Genomic DNA, 18,976 nt, shown 5'->3' with positions numbered 1-18,976 from the left:
CTCAGACAAGAATGACATTTTACCCGAACTGATTTACAGGCCATGGATTTTAGTTACTCAGGAGCTGAAAAGCAGAGTTTAAGTATTCATGAATGGACAGGAAGATATTTTTTATGAGTTGTTAAGAAGCTGGTGGCATAACTTATCATTATATCTCCATGAAACCTTATTGTCTCTCTGCTGGGGAAGGGGTTGTTGGCTACAGCTTATGCTGTGCTCTACAAGCAGTAAAATACAGAGCATACCCTGCCCTGTAATTACAGACAATAATAGACAGAACACTTCATTTCATATACAGCCAACTGATACTACTTGTTATTTTTCTCTTTTAAACCCAATGCTTGAAAAACTAGTAAATGCTGGTTAAACCACAATAATGCCCATTCAGATAATGATTACTGGGAATCACAACAGCTATTTTGGGTTAGAATTACTGCTAAGGGTTGGAGATCTGACAGAGGGCTGGGAAATTAAGGAGTTAGAGAGCGACAGCAACACAATTCAGTTTATTTGTCTTAATACAAGCAATTCCAGTCCTATTTTTGTGATTAATACCTGAATAACTCCAGTAAATCTAATATGAAGTATAGTTTTCAGGAGCTATAAATCAAGGGATTAAACAGGAAAATCCCTGTTTTTTGTTGGAATATAATATTAAAGGATCAGTCATTATGAATGGTGTTTTATGGTATGCACAGTAAAAACCATGCACATTTAATCAGAAAGATGTTCTGAAATTTGAACTGGTATCTACATCTGATTAACAGGTGGTTCCAATCTTAAATAGGTCTGAAGCTTTGTAGTATTGCTAGACTTTATTACTTTGGGCCTATGCCTCAGTTTCCCAGTTGCATCTGTGCAGCTGCACTTCATTGCCACAAACCTAAGGACATAAAGGTCTGCATAATGCATTTAACTCAATAAAGGCCAAAACTCAGAAACTTAGTTTTCTTGAATACTTTAAAGATGTTATTGGTCAAACATTCCACCTAGCAATAAAAGGTAAAAAACCATGAGAAATGTAATTTCAAGAGGATATTAAAAGCAGGCACCCTTCACCCTAGAAGGTGGAGGGCTTCTCTTCAGAATGTTGTGAGAGGGTGTTATGGGGCTGCATTTTCTTTTCTTCCACTTACTTCAGATATACCTTTTTCAAATATAGGAATGCAAGGTATTTATGGAAAATTACTGAGGAGGATGAACTATTGTTGTAGTTCAGTGGTTTAACTGAGGTAATTTCTCTTAGATCGTTCCTTTAAGGCCATGAGTTCAAATCTCACCCTTTGCCATGCTAGAGGCCATATTTCACAACTTTACAAGAAACTGCTCATAGAGCCATGCACATCATGAAAATCGGGCCTCTACTTTTGAAGGTATGCAGTGTTGGCAGATGGAAACTGCAGCACCCACTGTACCCAGGTTCCTTCAAGTCTGGATCAACACACACTGAGGCCTTTGCTAGACCTAAGGTTTATCCTGGGATTGTCTCTGCCTGCTCCCTGGATCCCCTGTGTGTCATTTACATGAACAGGGATGACCCCGGGACAATCCTGGGATAAACCTTAGGTCTAGCTAAGGCCTAAGATGAAAAGGAAGAGAAGTCTCAGTTAATGAAGTCCAGTTTTTCCATGCATTTCGTTCTTGTACAATTGGGTGTTATCCTCCTTCTATAGAGTTGGTTTTTTATCCTCCTTCTACGACTCAAACATACAAAATGATAACTTACACGTAATTTTACTGAAAAATAAGAGCCAATTAAGACTCAGTGTTAACAGTTTGCAATCCAAAAATTTAGCTACTCATTAACAGTGCTTTATGGTGCTTTGGCCCTCCAGTAAACAGCTGTGCAGCATGCTGGAAATGACTGTCAGATATATCTAGTGGATGACTTGAAGGTTAATAGTTGTTCTTTGGCTCAGTGTAGAAAGTCAATGCTTTGATGTCTCTGAAGGTCTAGGCCTGGCTTCTATCAAGCACTACTATAGTTGTTGGTGGCGGGAATTGTTCTCTTAAAATGACTGAAGGATGAAAGCCACAAGGAAAAGGCCATCTGTATCATATATTCGTAAGAACTGTGTGGACAGACCAGATTTCTAGAGTAAACTATTATCTTACAGTAAAGGTGTATCCATGCTAGCACCCAAAGAGATAGTGAGCTGTATGATTGAAGTGCCAGAGCAGGGGTGTTGAACCTCAGGCTGTGGGCCAAATCCAGCTATAACCCCGTTTTCCAGGCCCCACCCCCTTTCCTCTGACTTCCCATCTTTGGTACTTTTCCAGGTTTTGCAGATTTTTTTCCATTCTCCTAAAGCTTAGTTACTGGCAGTAAGAACTTTAAACTACAATCTGCTGGTATTGTTGGTATTTTGACCCTGCCACGTTTGGCATTGGCCCCACCCACTACTGGAATAAGGTCCCTGAGGGCTTCATCAAAATTGACTTTGGCCATCGGGCTCCTGTTCTAGAGGGTTTCATGTAAAAAAAAAAGTCACAGTTCTGGAGGATTTAGGCAGCTGTTGATCAGGATATCGCTTCATTTCCCCTTTATTATTCCAGTGGCAGCTTACATATCCAAGAAGAAGGCAGAATGGCATGACCAGGAGCAATACAAGTACTCCTCACTGGTGACCTGAGAATCTTGTTACTTTCCTGGTTTTTGCAGTCAGCCATCTAAGAAATGGATTGTTAGACATTGCATTCAGCACATACGCCTCTGAATACCAGTTGCTGGGAAACAATGGACTGTTGAACTCATGTCTTGCTTACGGACTTCACATGGGCATCTGGTTGACTACTGTGGAAAACAAAATGCTGCACTAGATAGGTTTTTGGTCTGGTCCAGCAGGGTTGTTCTTATGTACATATCATGGTAAGTTTAATATGGTCTTTATTACATTGTAGAGTGAGTAAAATGACTTTTTTAACAACAACAATAATAAATCAGGTCACAGGACAGAAACAAGGCATATAATCTCACTGGTTACACAAAGGGGTTCCAGGAAGGTCAGAGGTAACTGATCTTAATATAATGTAAAATACTAGCATTATTGCATTATTTGAAAGAGTGGCATTTGCTGTAAGAGACATTTCAATATATGGCATCAAGACAATATTGGGGGGGAAAATCAATTAGTAATTCAGAAACCTAGAAGAGACAACTTCCTTTAACTTTATCCCAATGGGGACAGCATAAATGTCACTGTGTATGGTTAGTGTTCTATAGCAATTTTCAGGATATGCAGCATCTTTGAATTCTTACAGTGCAATCCTATGCACATCTACTCAGAAGTAAGTCCCATGAAGTTGAATAGAAATTACTTCCAGATAAGCATGTATAGGATTGTAGCCTTAATCTGTTTAATATAAAGGAAGCTATTAGGTAATTACAGATTTAAAAGGTCTACATTAAAATGAACTTAAATAAAATGACAAGAAAACATATTAAGTATAAACAATTATTTCAATTTTTTGTTAATACAACATATAAAATTATACAGAAACAGCATGTTGCAAACACATATAGTGACGATTCTGGTTTCCCAATACGTTTTTCTAATACAGTTGTAATGCACTAGGTTATACAGATACATATTTTATTGTAGCTGTTTTTAATCTCTAAGTTACCTTAAATCTATTTTGCTTCTTTGTTGACTTTGGTTTATAGAATCATAGAATAGTAGAGTTGGAAGGGACCTGCAAGGCCATCGAGTCCAACCCCCTGCTCAATGCAGGAATCCACCTTAAAGCATACCTAACAGATGATCGTCCAGCTGCCTCTTGAATGCCTCTAGTGTGGGAGAGTCCACCACCTCCCTAGGTAATTGGTTCCATTGTTGTACTGTTCTAACAGTCAAGAAGTTTTTTCTGATGTTCAGCCAGAATCTGGCTTCTTGTAACTTGGGCCCATTATTCCATGTTCTGCACTCTGTGATGATCGAGAAGAGTTCCTGGCCCTCCTCTGTGTACAACCTTTAAAGTATTTGCAAATTGCTATCATGTCTCCCCTCAATCTTCTCTTCTCCAGGCTAAACATGCCCAGTTCTTTCAGTCTCTCCTCATAGGGCTTTGTTTCCGGACCCCTGAGCATCCTCGTTGCCCTCTTCTGAACATGCTCCTGCTTGTCTGCATCTTTCTTGAAGTGTGGTGCCCAGAATTGGACGCAACACTCAAGATGAGGCCTAACCACTGCCGAATAGAGGGGAACCAGTACCTCGTGGGATTTGGAAGCCATATTTCTATTAATGCAGCCCAAAATAGCATTTGCTTTTTTTTTTTTGCAGCCACATCACACTGTTGGCTCATATTCAGCTTGTGATCTACAACTATTCCAAGATCCTTCTCGCTTGCAGTATTGCTGAGCCAAATATCTTGTAACTGTGCAGTTGGTTTCTTTTTCCTAGGTGTAGAACTTGGCATTTATCCCTATTAAATTTCATTCTGTTGTTTTCAGCCTAGTGCTCCAGCCTATCAAGATCACTTTAAAGTTTGTTTCTGTCTCTCAGGGTATTAGCTATCCCAACCAATTTTGTGTCATTTGCAAATTTGATAAGCAATCCCTGCACCTCCTTGTCCAAATCATTAATAAAAATGTTGAACAGCAATAGGCCCAGGACTGAGCCCTGCAATACCCTGCTGGTTACCTCCCCCAACGCCGTTTGAGAAGGTACCATCGATAAGCACTCTTTGAGCCAACTGTAGATTCACCTAATAGTTGTTTCATCTAGCCCACTTTTGGCTAGTTTGTTAATCATAATGTCATGGGGCAAGCATAATGTTTGCTGAAGTCAAGATATATTGTGTCCACAGCATTCCCACAGTCCACAAGGGAGGTTACCCAATAAAAAAATAGATCAGATTAGTCTGACAGGATTTGTTCTTGACAAATCTGTGCTGGCTTCTAGTAATCACTGCATTGTTTTCAAGGTGATTACAGATTGACTTCTTTATAATGTGCTCCAAAATTTTCCCAGGGATGGATGTCAGACTGACTGGTCTGTAGTCCCCAGGTTCCTCCTTTTTCCCCTTTTTGAAGATAGGGACAATGTTAGCCCTCCTACATGGAAGACGGCACCTCACCGGTCTTCCATGATTTTGCAAAGATAATAGACAGGATAGGACTTTCATTGTTAATTGTTGTTTTTAATATAAAGATAAGCCACCTAGTAGAAACGTTTTCTAAATCTTGAGGGCAAAATAGAAAAATAATTATCCAGGATCTAGAGGGATCTGCCTGCAAGTTTTATACATGTATCTGATTTCTGTCCCCACCATGACCCCAATCCCTCAGTTGCTGGAATTTCAAAGTTTAAAAAGCAGGTTTGGGATTCACAGCTGTTCAGAGTTCTAGGGAGGGAGAATCATGTGCATGCATTGACATTATTTTCCCTTTAAAACATTTTTGAATTATGGGAAATTCAAAGAGCCATTTGTGCTCTTGCCCATGGGGGCACTTTCTGGAAAGGAAACTGGAAAAACAGAATGTGCATATAACTCACCGGATTCCAACCATTACGTTTCAAGGTTTAAAAAGTACACTAAACAGTACTTTTACTGGGCAGCAACTAATATCTAGTCTGACATCTTGGTGCTGGCTACTAACAGATACTTAACTAAGTTATTTATCTGTGTGATCCAGTCTGGCCTGCCACTGCTGACTGGCAATGTGCAAACGATTTGAATCCTATTCATGAAATTTACTTTCAGGGTTTTATTGTCCTCTTAATACTGTATTACACACAATGAATTGGGATTGCTAGATCTATTTACTTCCTAAGGTTTTAATGGCTGTAGTCCAATCAAATGCACATAACTGCTTGCACCTTTAGCCCTGCTAGACTGTAAGTAGCCAAAATCAAGATCTAAATTTTCTTCCACAAAACTGGTGTTCTGCGGCTGTCAAGACAGATGGTGGGCCCCATGTTGGAACCCCCAACCATACATGCTTTGGAGGCATAATATAAGGATGCCTCACCTTGTATCTCTTCTTGGATCTGGTGATATTCTCAGTCCTACTCACCTGGCCTTGAGAGGTGTTAAAATGGAATAAGGCTTCCTACAAACATAAGTCCCAGAGGCAGAGAATTTGGCTTGCTCTCTTCCCTCGGTGCCTATCAGCATATTTTGGGTACTGGTTCTTGATAGGTTACTGCTCCTTCTCAAGCATCCACTCCCAATCTGTGCCCTTTTCTCTCCTTTGCCTACCCTACTTTCCCTTGAAGATGATTGGTGGGAGATTCAGGATAGATAAAAGGAAGTATTTCTTCACACAGTACATAGCTAAACTATGGAAATTGCTATCACAACATGTAATCATGGCCACTAATTTGGATGGCTTTAAAAGAGTAATAGACAGATTCATGGAGGATAAGACTATTAATGGCTATAAGCTACCTCGAGTATCAGAAGCAGCGTGCCTACATAACCAGTTGCTGGGGATCACACCCAAGAGGGTGTTATTGCACTCATGTCCTACTTGTTGGCCACTGTGTGAACTGAATCCTGGACTAGATTTACCTAGGTCTGAGCCAACATGGCTCTTCTTATGTTCTTACCATCCCAAAGCTTAGATCTGCAAGACTCAGACCCTATGTAGCCTTCTATTCATGTAATCACTTGTAGAAGAAATAAAGTGGCCACTAGTCTAACATACCATTGAAAGAACAGACTATCCATCCACCATCCCCATACAGTCACAGAGAGCAGATGCACAGCAAAGATATGCCATACAGCGTATGATTCCAGCAAACAAAACGTTACACACCCACCCACCCACACCCACACCCTATATCAGAGCAACTGCCTAATCTGAACTGGAAGAAATTTCCTACCCAACTCCAAACATAGTAGTCAGAACACGAACAAAACCCATTCTGCACAAGCAATAACTTCATGCAAACATTGTCTAACAGAGACCGACTCCCTCTTATGTGAAAACCCAAACTGCATGCTGGAAAATATATGGAAGCTGAACCAGCTTCAGAATGCGCACAATTAACTTCTATCACAGGTTTATTTTGTGGTGCTGCAAAGTGATTTCAGTTGAGAATTGGAGCACCCAAGTGGATGAACCTTGGTCCTATATACATTGGCCTTCTATGCACATACAAAGAACATGCGTGGAGACAGAGGCATACTTTCTGAAATGAAATTGTGCTTGTACACGACAGGAAATGGAAAGCTATCAAACTAGAGAGAGAAAGGTGTGTATTGCTGAAGGAAGCCCGATTAACTTGTTTACTGTTTCAGTATAACAAGAGCTCTCCAGAGTGTGTGAGAGTGATTTAATTGCTTAACAATGGAGCCTAATAAGCAGCTTAATTGACAGGCAAAGAAAATTGCCTCATTAAGCAATCAACTGCACAGAAAGTAGTCTACATATATGGTTCCTTTACATAGTTGTAACTCAGTGTTCTTCAAACTGGTAGGTTTCTCAGTACTATTAAAATGGATGAGTGAGGTTACAAATCCCTGACAGCTACAGGCGTAAATACCTCAAAAAGAAAGTGAGAAGGGATGGGGCCTGCAGAAGCCAGGAGGGAGAACTATTGTGAGGGCTGGGGGAGCTGGATGGAGGAGGTGAAGGAGGACAGGAGTGTGTTGCAGTGCAGAGGATGAATAAGCTAAGAAGGTGTCCCCAATGATGGTAATTTAAAGGAGAAGATACTAGCTGGGTATATGAGCGTCTTAGTTAATTAGTGGTGTTACTAAGGTGCAGTATGACAACTTAAAAAATCCCCTTAAAATTATCTGCCTCCAACCCCAACATTTTCTTCAGAATGGAAGTTCTCAACCAAGTGTAGCTAAAACTGTTCTTCATGACTCCAAATGAAAGAAAATGCTCTGTAATTACTGATAGTCTCCCTCAAAATAACCCAGTCTCTAAATACTAAGTAATAAGTACATGCATGTTGCAGCACGGTAAAATAAGTACTGGGTATTATGCTTAGTTACCTCTGGGATGCATTGCAGAGCTGTTACTAAATTATGAGACATGGCTACACCTCAATTGTCTTGACTTGAAGGAACTAAAACTACACAGGAAGTTGCTATCACAGGAATACCTGCTAAGAGTTTTTCAAGTAGTGAAGAAACATTAAGTTCACAGGCAGAGCAGTCCTGAGGTTCTGGAGGAGGGATTCATGGAGGAGGAACTGCCACTTCCTATGTCTTGCCAACTTGCGCAGTCCAACCAGAATGAACAGCTTTTACCTCTCCCCCTTTTATTGTTATCTATTTTTTGTAAAAAAAAAATCTTCCTCCCATTGACTCCAGTGGGAGGAAAATTCACCATGCCACCTACTTGGCTTGAGTAGTTTTTCCTCTTTTCAGGATCCTGCTGGGGGAACGAGGGGGCCTTGGATCCAGTGGATCCAAAAACACTCTTGATCCACCCCTGACACATCCCTTTTTTCTGTCTACCATGATGGGAACAGAGGCAGAGATTTGTGTGGCCAAAAAAGGAGGCTTTCAGTAGCAGACCTTCCTCTCCATTGGCCAAGAGGGAGGTCCACAATATTGCAATGTCCCTGGGATGGCTTCCCAGAAACCACGGCACTACAGTCATAGTGTTTTGTACTAAAAATTAATTTCCTGCACTTAAGTCTGCAGACAAACTAAAACTATTCTGCTTTAAAAAGGAAGTGAAATCTAAATAAGAAGTGCACACGATAGGAAATTCACCAGTTTCTCTAGTTCATCATTCACTGTTGGACGATGGCAAGTGGAATCCCATAGCTGGTTCTTTATACTTTTGCTGAGTGCATATATGCCAAGAAATGTAGTAAAACTTGACTAAATTGATCAGAATACATTCATTACAGCTGCTTCAGCCTACTATACCCATTTCCTATACCTTCTCACACATAATAATATAATATTAATATCAGAGGTAAGTTTGTGTGTGATTTCTAATGGTCACAGCTACATAGCAAAGTCTGAATCATTTCAGTGTGCCCAATGTGATCAAAAATGGAAAGAGAAGTAATGTTTAGATTGACTCATAACTGCTTTTCTAGTGCTCGAGACAGAAATAGCAGTGATTCAGGAAAACTCCTTTATAATGCATGCTTGCAAATTGGAATTCTTGACATTTAGAAAAATAATGTGAGATAAAACAACGGCCATCTTAACATCATAAGTATTTCTCACAAAGAGGCTATTTTCTGGACCTTTAAAGTAGTATAGTAGTACATTCCATCAGTATTTTACAGCCAAGACAGATGTCAAACTTCAAAAAGCTAGCAATATTTAAGTACATGACATGTGAGAAACATACAGCAGCTTAACAAGCTGTTCAGGTTTTGCCTCATTTCCATTTCAAAGCCTATGCTCTACTAAGAGTATCCAGCAAATGTGGTTCCTAATCATTGTGAAGAAACAGGAAGCAAACACAAGTGATTTGCTTTCAATCCTTCAAACAGTAACTACAGCCAAGATTAGAAGAGTTTGCATTTCTATACTGTTGAAGTTTCCTTCTACAAGAGAGCTTTGTCAGGGCTTTATTTTACATTGACACCTTCAGAAGAGAAATGAGCGGTACACCAAGACTAAAGTGGGTAAAGGCACATGTAATCTGCAGTCATAATCAGCCCTCAGCAAGTTGCAATATAACACAGAAATTAAAAGGCTGCTTACTCTGAGTGTCTTTGCAATCGGGGAAGGAGACGATGGGGGAGAATCAGACTGAGACTTTCTGTTTCGAGTAAACTCCTTACTCCTGGTATACAAGGACGACATGGCCCATTCAGGGTGGTGGCAAGGCAACAGGTCACCTCTCAGTAGCAACAAGATCCAACTCTTCACTTCTGTCTCACTATGTGCAGCTGGGTGGTGCCTTCTAAAGTAAGAAGAAACTAGTTTGACAATTATAGTATTTCAACCGATGTTCAAAGTTATAAGTTTCTAGGCACCCGGCTGACAACTGCAGAAAGAAATGTCACAGGGGTCTGTACTCCATAATGCTTTAATCATGACCAGAAAGAGACCAAGGAGTTTCTGTTAGCACTGCAGAGAGCTAGAGAGGGCCACCTTCAAATCAGAAACCTGTCCTTAGGTCTTCCAAAAGATGTCCTGACATTCAGAGATTTCATACAGCGAAGAGTATTTCCAGACAACGAAGAGGGTGAGAAATGAGATCACAAATAAAAATAAAAATAAAAAAATGGCAAAGCCAAAGATTACTTGTTTGTCCAACTAAGAAGAGATTTTAGTCAAGAGCATTTTTAATCCACAGCCTTGCTGAGGCAGATCTTCGTTGCTGCAGCTGAGCTGCATCATTAGTGAGAAAGTACTAATAAGGAACAAATGTTGCTTCAGAAATGGGCAGTCCAGATGAAGCTGTGTTTTGTTCCATCCTCCAAGTTAGGAACGCCTTCACACACTTCTATCTTCCCTCCCCTCTTGCTATTTTGTGACATTCCAAATCCTTACTTGCTCAGTAAGGAATGCTGGAGAGAGGCCAAAGGCATAGATTCGCTTTCAACTTGGGATTTGGGCTGCTACTTGAAGGAGAAAGAAAGCTTGACAGTTCCAAAAGCCTAGAGGCTTCAAGGTGGAGGTCAAAGTAGAAATCAGTACGCTTGCGAGGTCTATGTTCCAGTCATTTTGTAGGTGGTTATAACAAGGGCTGCTCCTTTTACAAGGCTTTTTGATATTGTAGAGCACCATTAAGCAGCCCAAATCCATGGAATGAAAAGTGAAAATCCCTTAAAAGTAGAAGCAATTAAAGCTTATTAAAACTGAACATGTTGCAAAACAGATACACATGACCAAGGGCCAAAGGCAAACTCCCCTTTAAAACTTTCACCAGTGGCGGCTTACTTGTGCTGCATCTAACAAGTATCCTAAAAACATAAATAGTACAAATTGTAATGCTAATTCACTTTTGTATAAACATTTACTCATTTGGTTTGGGTGTCATATATTTTACTAAAGTCATGCGCACACAAGCTGTGCACTGACTTTAAATGACATCACTTGAAGGAGAATCCAACAGAATTGAAAAGGGGTCCAGAAACCCCTAAATAAGTAAAAATGAAGTACAAAATTAAAATAAAGGAGAACAAACTAATTGGTTTTGCTTTTTTAAATCCTAAAGGACCTCTGAGTCTAACAGCTGAGAAAGAGCAAACCTCAAAATGTTAACATTGTAATTACTGTGTATATAGCAAATTCCAACTACATAATTCCTCTGACAGTGGTTGGAGGCAGAGCTGCTCTCAGTCTCTATGAGACTTTCAGGCAATTATTGTGTATAAGGGATATTAATAAAGATGCTTGATGGAAAGATTTGAAAGACAGATGTTGATCAACAATAAAAACATACTAATTACTGTGTCTTTTTTGGTACAAATGTTTGGCTCTGCATTCCAACAATTTATTAGAATTTAGTTTGTGTGACTCAAAGAAAGGTGTACTATCACCAATTTGAGTTTTAAACATTGTTTAGATTCAAATTTCAAATCAGTGGGTTGGATCTTTATTCATACTTAGGATAAATTGACTAACTTCAGTCCCATTGATTTCAATTGGTCTACTCTAAATTTGAATCCGAATCTAGTAAGTTTCAAAGTGGGAACAATTTTTTTTAAGGCAAAGGATGTGTGTGAATAAAGCTAAAGACGTGTGTGCGAATAAAGTGAAGCAGACAACTACTAAGATTTCATTTTGCCAAATCTGATTAAGAAACTAGAAAAGCAACTACTATCATATATACTCAGAATTTCTGCCAATGAATGTCGAGTCAGTTGAAAGAAGAGGAAGCAACGGTAGGTATGTTAAAATCCTACTTTTGGGGGGAAAGCTGCTTGCAATCAGTTGGAATCTGGGAGAAAGAAAAGTTATGCTTGCACTTTCACCATCTGCTACTTCAGTGGATCAATTTGCACAATAGTTCCCATATCTCAGGACAATGCATATTTCCAGGTCTATTGCATTTCTGCTTTTCCCTCTGTTATTGTTTGTGTTTTCTGAACAATAAAGAGCAAATCAAAGTAGCCTACCATGTATCATGACAAATGTAGTATCAAAACAGAAAAGAACTTCAAGGTAGACCACCTTAATGTCAAGGTGGAGTTAATGATCTCCAAATTACATGCACACACTTCTTTTTCCTAACAGTATGTCAATATACCAAGAACAATGGAGTGATTCATAATCAGCAGTGGCAAGAAGGAGCTGGGGTGCGGTAGCGGGGAGAAAAGTTCTGCATTTAAAGACGAAGTACAGCTAATGGATGCAAAACATAGGACATATTGAGCCTTGGAGCCTATGTTCAGTTTTAGGTAACTGCATTTGTTAATTAAAGACCAAACATTCTAATAGTTAAAGATTTGGACAGGAAGGAACTATAAAGTATAATTTGTCTATCAATCCAGAATTTCACCAGCTTTGTGATGTCCACCCTTGTAAAACTTCATAAACCCTCCCTTTCACTGAATATATCCATTCAACCACTACAGCTATAAACTTTCCCCCAACCAATTTATGAACCAACCCCCAGTTTTATAGTTCTGTGCCATTTTTTTTCTACTCTTCCAGTCTCAATGGACCAGTTCTCATGGTATGACAGTGTATTGTGAGTTAATTTACCTGTTGAGGAGCTGCGGTGTGTGCCAATTGCCGTTATGAATATGCAGCCCCCAACTAAGACTTATCGGGGTTGTTGTGTTATGCGAACCAGGCTAGTAAGGGTTATTTGGGGATTAAACAAACCTTGCATTAACTCATGATGGGTTGTTGTATCATGCAAACCAAGTCAATGCCACTTTACCACAACATGAAGTAACTAGTTCTACAACATCCCAGCACTCGCAATCCTCCTCCTTCCTTTCTGTGATCCTCAGTGGGGAATGTCACAATGACTTTGAGAAACGTGAATGCTGGGACTATGAATAAGGCTATTTACAAATAAGGCATAATAATAAGCCCCCAAGCCCTCAGGAGATTATTCCCTCCCAACTTGAGGAATCATAAATTAAGCCAATGAGAACATAAGCAGGAGGGGAAGAAGTAAGTTATAAGGAAGATATATAGCTATTTAAAGGAACATTCTTCTTATTATTATTATTTATTTATATAGCACCATCAATGTACATGGTGCTGTACAGAGTAAAACAGTAAATAGCAAGACCCTGCTGCATAGGCTTACATTCTAATAAAATCATAATAAAACAATAAGGAGGGGAAGAGGGGAAGAGAATGCACCAAACAGGCACAGGGTAGGGTAAAACTAGCAGTATAGATTCTCACCAGAAACTATTGTTAATTTGTTATATTTATATCCCATTTTTTGACTGGAGCCTCCAAAGCAGCTGACAACTAGAGATGGGCGATCTATCTGAAGCTTGCCTCAGATTAACTCAGAAATAATCCAAGGTCCAATCTGAGGGGTTTTTTTTTGGGGGGGGGAATACACCCCATTAGGAGATTCACATCTCTCAGTGTATCAGAGCACAGAGAGGAGGGAGGGAAGCAAAAATCCTTCCTCTTTCCCCCTCATAGTTCACCTCTGGCACTGATTAATGTTAAGAAGATCACAGAGGGAGTGGTTTTGAGGAGCAAGATATTGGTAGGAAAGGCAGCCAAATTGGGTGTTGGGAGCTGGAGATTCTTCACTGGCTTGGATTGCATTCCAAACCAGAAAAAAAACCCAATCAGGAATGTAAGAGCCCCCCTCCACAAAAAACTTAGAGATGACCTGAAAACAAAAATGGATACATATAGGAAATGGAAGGAAGGCCATGCTACAAAAAAAGAGTACAGACAGGTAGCACAGAAGTGCCAAAATGGCGTCAGGAAGGCTAAAGCTCAGAATGAGCTGAGACTAGTGAGGGATAAAGCAATAAAAAGTCTTTCTTCAGATATGTGAACAGTAAAAGACTTCAAATCTTCAGAGGCTGATGAACTGCATCCTAGAGTAATGAAGTAGCTAGCAGAAGAACTCTCAGAACCACTGTCTATTATCTTTGCAAAATTATGGAAGACGGGTGAGGTGCTGGACGACTGGAGGCGGGCTAACGTTGTCCCTATCTTCAAAAAGGGGAAAAAGGAGGAACCTAGGAACTACAGACCAGTCAGTCTGACATCCATCCCTGAGAAATTTTTGGAGCAGATTATAAAGAAGTCAATCTGTAAGCACCTTGAAAACAATGCAGTGATTACTAGAAGCTAGCATGGAATTGTCAAGAACAAATCCTGTCAGACTAATCTGACCTCATTTTTTGATCAGGTCACCTCCCTTGTGGACTGTGCTGTGGACATAATAGATCTTGACTTCAGCAAAGCTTTTGACAAAGTGCCCCATGTTATTCTGATTAATAAACTAGCTAAAAGTGGGCTAGATGGAACAACTATTAGGTGGATCCACAGTTGGATACAGAATCAGATTCAAAGAGTGCTTATCAATGGTACCTTCTCAAATTGTGGGGGAGGTAACGAGTGGGGTACCACAGGGCTCAGTCCTGAGCCCAATACATTCCTGCATTGAGCAGGGGGTTGGACTTGATGGCCTTATAGGCCCCTTCCAACTCTACTATTCTATGATTCTACCTCCCAATAAAGATGGGCTTTTAAGAATTCCTGAAGTTAGTTTCTGAGTGTTTCTTCAGACATCTGAGTCAGCATTACTATGCACAACAGTTACAGAGCACAACAGGAGAAGGCATATGATAGTGTCTTCACATGCCTCTTCCTCTCCTGGTTCTCTCCACCATGGAACTTGGGTCATTCATGGCCAGCGTGTGTGGCAATGGTGTTGGGTCAAGGTAAGCCAGTCTACCTGAAATAGGGCAGACTTGTAATTCTGCCCATACCAGTCTTCTATGTCAAGAAATCCATAGCATATGGTTAAGATGTGCAATTCAGGTTAGTTCACCTGCCAATCTTAATCATTTCCCCCTCTATGTCCGAACAGTCATTCCAGTTATCTCTGGGAGTTGAGCTACTTAACCCTCTCATATTATTTCCTTTTCCATAGTTTTAAAACACATAATTACCCCTTAAAATGACTCCCACTTCCCAGCTATTGTCTTATCTCCTGTGCATGAACAACTTTTTATCTCCTTCATTTTAGCACCCATCTTTACTCCACTAAAAATTACCAGGGAAGAATCTTATAACCAAATCCATTCTGTTTTCATTCTACTATACAGTGTACAATACTTTATATTTCAAGGACTCAAGACATTCCCCTACCCTTACTTCACCAATCTACACACAGCATCATATTGTGCCTATGATGAGTCATTAGATACCATATGCAACTAGAATGCTTCCATGCAAGCGAGTGAGTGGGCTGGTGAAGGGACCCTTCTTTGCAGGTCCATTTGGTTTCTGCGGTAGCTCTGGAAAAAAGGAAGCCCCTTCTTCTGTGATCAACACAGAAAACAAGCACACTGGTAGAGGATTGCCCTGCCCTTCTTCCATCAGTCTACTCGATAGAAGGCATTTTTTAAAACTAGCCTGCTAAGAGGCATTTCCACACAGGCTCTAGATCAGGGGGCTTCCCTTCCTCTAAAGTCAGCACAGAAGCACAGACTTCTAGCTTCTTAGCAGGCTAATAATTTTTTTTTTGGGGGGGGAGATACTGATGACTTTTGTGGGCTTATTTAGAGAGCTCTTTTAATATTCAACTTTGTACTCCCTTTCTCCAGTTTCTGTCATTCTTCTCTGAACAGTTTAGATCTGTCACTGAGAGAGCTACTTGAAATTATAATAGCATACATGCTATAGCTCAAGAAGGCACTTCAATAAACTTTGGTGCTAACTGCCAGAGAGCAATCCCACAGGCACATGATGATTCCTGTTGGCATATGGATGGTTAAGTGCTATTTTATTTATTTATTTATTTATTTATTTATTTATTACATTTCTATACCGCCCAATAGCCGGAGCTCTCTGGGCAGTTCACAAAAAATAAAACCATTCAAAGTATAAAACAACAGTATAAAACCATAATATAAAATACAGTATAAAAGCTCAACCAGATAAAAACAGCAGCAATGCAAAATTACAAATTTAAAACACCATGTTAAAATGTATTTATAGATTGTTAAAATGTTGGGAGAATAAAAAGTGCTAGATATTCCATTATACAAATACCATCAATTCTCAAACATGGCAAAATCCTTAAGGTAAAAATCTTTGCATGATCTGAATTAATTTGTGGTTGCCGTCCAATTTACCCAGAACAACGGTAAATGAAATACATTTGGCTGCAAATGCAATCTCAATACTGAAAAAAAACTTTGGTAGTAAAAATAAAGTTAAATGTTTAGCTCCCATCATATTATTATGCCTGGCTTGCTATTTAATTTTGGAAATGCCGTGGTGAAATGTAGGGGGAAATGGTCTAATATTCAGAGTAAGATCCCATGGCACTGCTATTTGCTGACAATATAAATTGTAATTCCTTTGAGGGGCTCTGATATTACCTTTTCATCATATTATTGGAAACTGGCAGAAGAACCATTATAAAGTTTTGAATCCCAAACATGCTTATTGTGCTCCTTTAAATTTTTCACAACCTTTTATACATGGAGGATGCCCTCCCTGCCCTGCTTCTAGGTTATATGCTGGCAGCTGCCATGCTGATGCCACAGAATGGGACAGTCTCAGTCTGACACAGACCATCTTAACGCATGTGCAAGTTGAGATGTGCACATGTAGTTTAAGCATGTGCAAAGGTTTTCATCTGTGGGTTAGCTGCCTGACTTTGAAATCTCTGGGAGAATCACACCAGTATACTTCACTGGACAAGGAGAAGGAGGATTTAATGCAGACTCCAAGGCCATCAATCAGACAGAATGGAAAGACAGCTCGTTTCCCGCTTCACAGATCAATATAAAAAGCAATTTTTAAAACAAGTCATATTAGACGCAGCCCAACATCAAGTGATTCAGCATTTCAACTGGAGGATCATTCCCTCGATTTCTGAAGTTCAGGGATGAGGATGGATTCTTACGTAGCCAAAATGACATCGGTCACATACAAGAGAGAGGTACTAGTAGGGTCTGAGGAAGCAATGTTTCGCAGAAGTACAAAACCCTAAGGAAAGGAAGAGCCAAAAACAAAACAAAACAGCCCAACAAGGACTGAGCATGCTCAGAGTGCTAAGAAATACTAGTTGACTGATGGAGGAAGGAAAAGTAGAATACCAGGAAGGAAGGGGGATGGAATGGAGCATCTTAGAAGAGGGCTGGCTGGAATCCTGAACAAGAGCACTCCACACTGCAATACTTTGTTGCAGGTTCTGCTTTTAATCTATTGTTCAACTTTTACTGTTATAAGCAGGATCCTGTTATGATTACAGGAATGATGCCTTTGAAACGGCTTATTTCTTATGTATGATAGCCAAGATCATGCCCTTTAAATGAAGGACTGTAAAAACATTTCTGGGGAGGTGGGGAGAGACGGCTTGGCACTAGACTGTGTTTAACATGATGTAAAAACATTGCAGCAATTTCCCATAAAAGGAAGACAAGACAAGCCTTTTGCCTACTATGTACTGAGTGCTGATCCCATCACCAAGCAGCAGGTTTTCAAGTCCTGGAAAAAACAGACTGGAGTAAAAGATTCCTTGCAGCAATGCAACCCTTAGGAATTCACCTGTCAGTTCAAAGGTCCTCCTTGCTCAACCGCCGTACAATGGATTTTAAATTAAAGGCAATCATCTTTAATAATAGCCTTGTGGCATAAAATATGGAGCCTATGAATTCATATGTGTTACTACAAAATTAGTGTACCATATATTTCTCAAAAACAGACTAAGACCATAGCTCTCTCTCTCAGTGTATCCATAACACTGGTAAGAAAAACAAAAGATGGTAACTTAGAGGAACAACATGCTTTCATTCATCCTCCATAAGTCACGCACTTGGCACATGCAGGAGTTTAATCACATTTAAAGACGGTAACTTTTAGAAACAGCCAGTTTCATTTAAATATGAGTTGCTGAAGAGGAACAGAATGTACATGAACTAAAAACAGTGATCACTTTAGAGGACTAAGAAAGTGGATACATTCCTCAGCTTCCTAGGCTTGAAGCCAAGAAATGGACTCCAGAGGACCCATACACCATCCAAACGCTATCACATGCAGAGTCTGGAGAAAAATATGTAAATTATTTCAAAGTTTGATCACTTTATCAAAGTGATAGCCAAAGACCATGAATGCAGTTTACTGAAAATATCCCTAATGAGCAGAGCAATCCTATAATCCTTAGAGAGCGTCCCAGAGACCATAGGACTTCTGGATTCCCCTTGCTGAAGCCATAGAAACAGACCCGCCGCAGAAATAACCACAGTGCCTGCTTTCCAAGGTCACAAAAGCAGCCTCGGAGGATTTCAGAGAGGAAAAAAGGGGGCCTTCTAGTGGGTGGGAAGAGGAGAGGCCTGGTTATGAATATTTCTATGGCCTCTCTGTCCTATGGTCTCCTCTCAAAGGCCCATCCAGAGATAAAAAATTAAAAAGGACAGAGAGGTGAAAATTGCTTCCTTTGCTCCTCCTGCCCTGTCAGCAGCAGACTGGCAGGGCATAAGATATTCGGAAGCCTCTGAGATTGGAAGCTTCTGTTTAGCAGGTGTCAACCTTATAGCGCTGCGCCCAAAGAGAACATTTTACAGTATTCATGACATTAGACAAAACAAGATCTGGAACCAAAGTAGGTGCTCCTGAAAGTCAAAAATTAGAAAACGCTCTCCCAAACTGCATTTTTACCACTCTTCAGTTCATGAGTGGTACATATATCTGTAGGTGTCAGAATTGCTTTTTTAAAAAGCAGTTTCACTTAGCTGAAGGCATGTTATCCATGCAGAGAAAGTATCCAGCTCTTTCTATTTTTTCATGTTAAGTACAGCTCACGCAAATAAGGCAGGTTAAAAACAATTAATACAATAAAATGTTAAAAACACACACCACCCAACACACTTTGAAAAATAAAGTCACAATAATAAAAATCTAAAATCTAGAATGACTGGGA

At 39.9% G+C, this 18,976-nt stretch overlaps 2 protein-coding genes across 13 annotated transcripts in view; one reads left to right on the top strand and one right to left on the bottom strand.

Annotated features, from left to right (window-relative positions):
- Positions 1 to 18,976, bottom strand: part of PPP1R12B (protein phosphatase 1 regulatory subunit 12B) — a 139,691-nt gene that overhangs the window by 32,376 nt on the left and 88,339 nt on the right. Inside the window, exon 1 of one of the 12 annotated variants that reach the window (XM_063143989.1) lies at positions 9,634 to 10,280. The exons of the other annotated variants lie outside the window; for them this stretch is intronic. Coding sequence (XP_063000059.1) covers positions 9,634 to 9,735 — 102 coding nt within the window. The 5' untranslated portion in view covers positions 9,736 to 10,280. Of the gene's footprint in view, positions 1 to 9,633; positions 10,281 to 18,976 lie in introns of those variants that run through there. 12 annotated transcript variants of the gene reach the window in all.
- Positions 6,813 to 18,976, top strand: part of TNNT2 (troponin T2, cardiac type) — a 311,842-nt gene continuing 299,678 nt past the window's right edge. The window contains exon 1 of the mRNA XM_063144078.1: positions 6,813 to 6,818. The gene's annotated coding sequence lies outside the window, so the exon portion shown is untranslated. The remainder of the gene's footprint in view (positions 6,819 to 18,976) is intronic.

The sequence above is a fragment of the Elgaria multicarinata genome, chromosome 1 (assembly GCF_023053635.1).
Source record: "Elgaria multicarinata webbii isolate HBS135686 ecotype San Diego chromosome 1, rElgMul1.1.pri, whole genome shotgun sequence".
Classification (NCBI taxonomy): Eukaryota; Metazoa; Chordata; class Lepidosauria; order Squamata; family Anguidae; genus Elgaria; species Elgaria multicarinata.
Note: the sequence above shows the minus strand (reverse complement) of the source record. Positions and strands in the feature narration are given on the sequence as shown.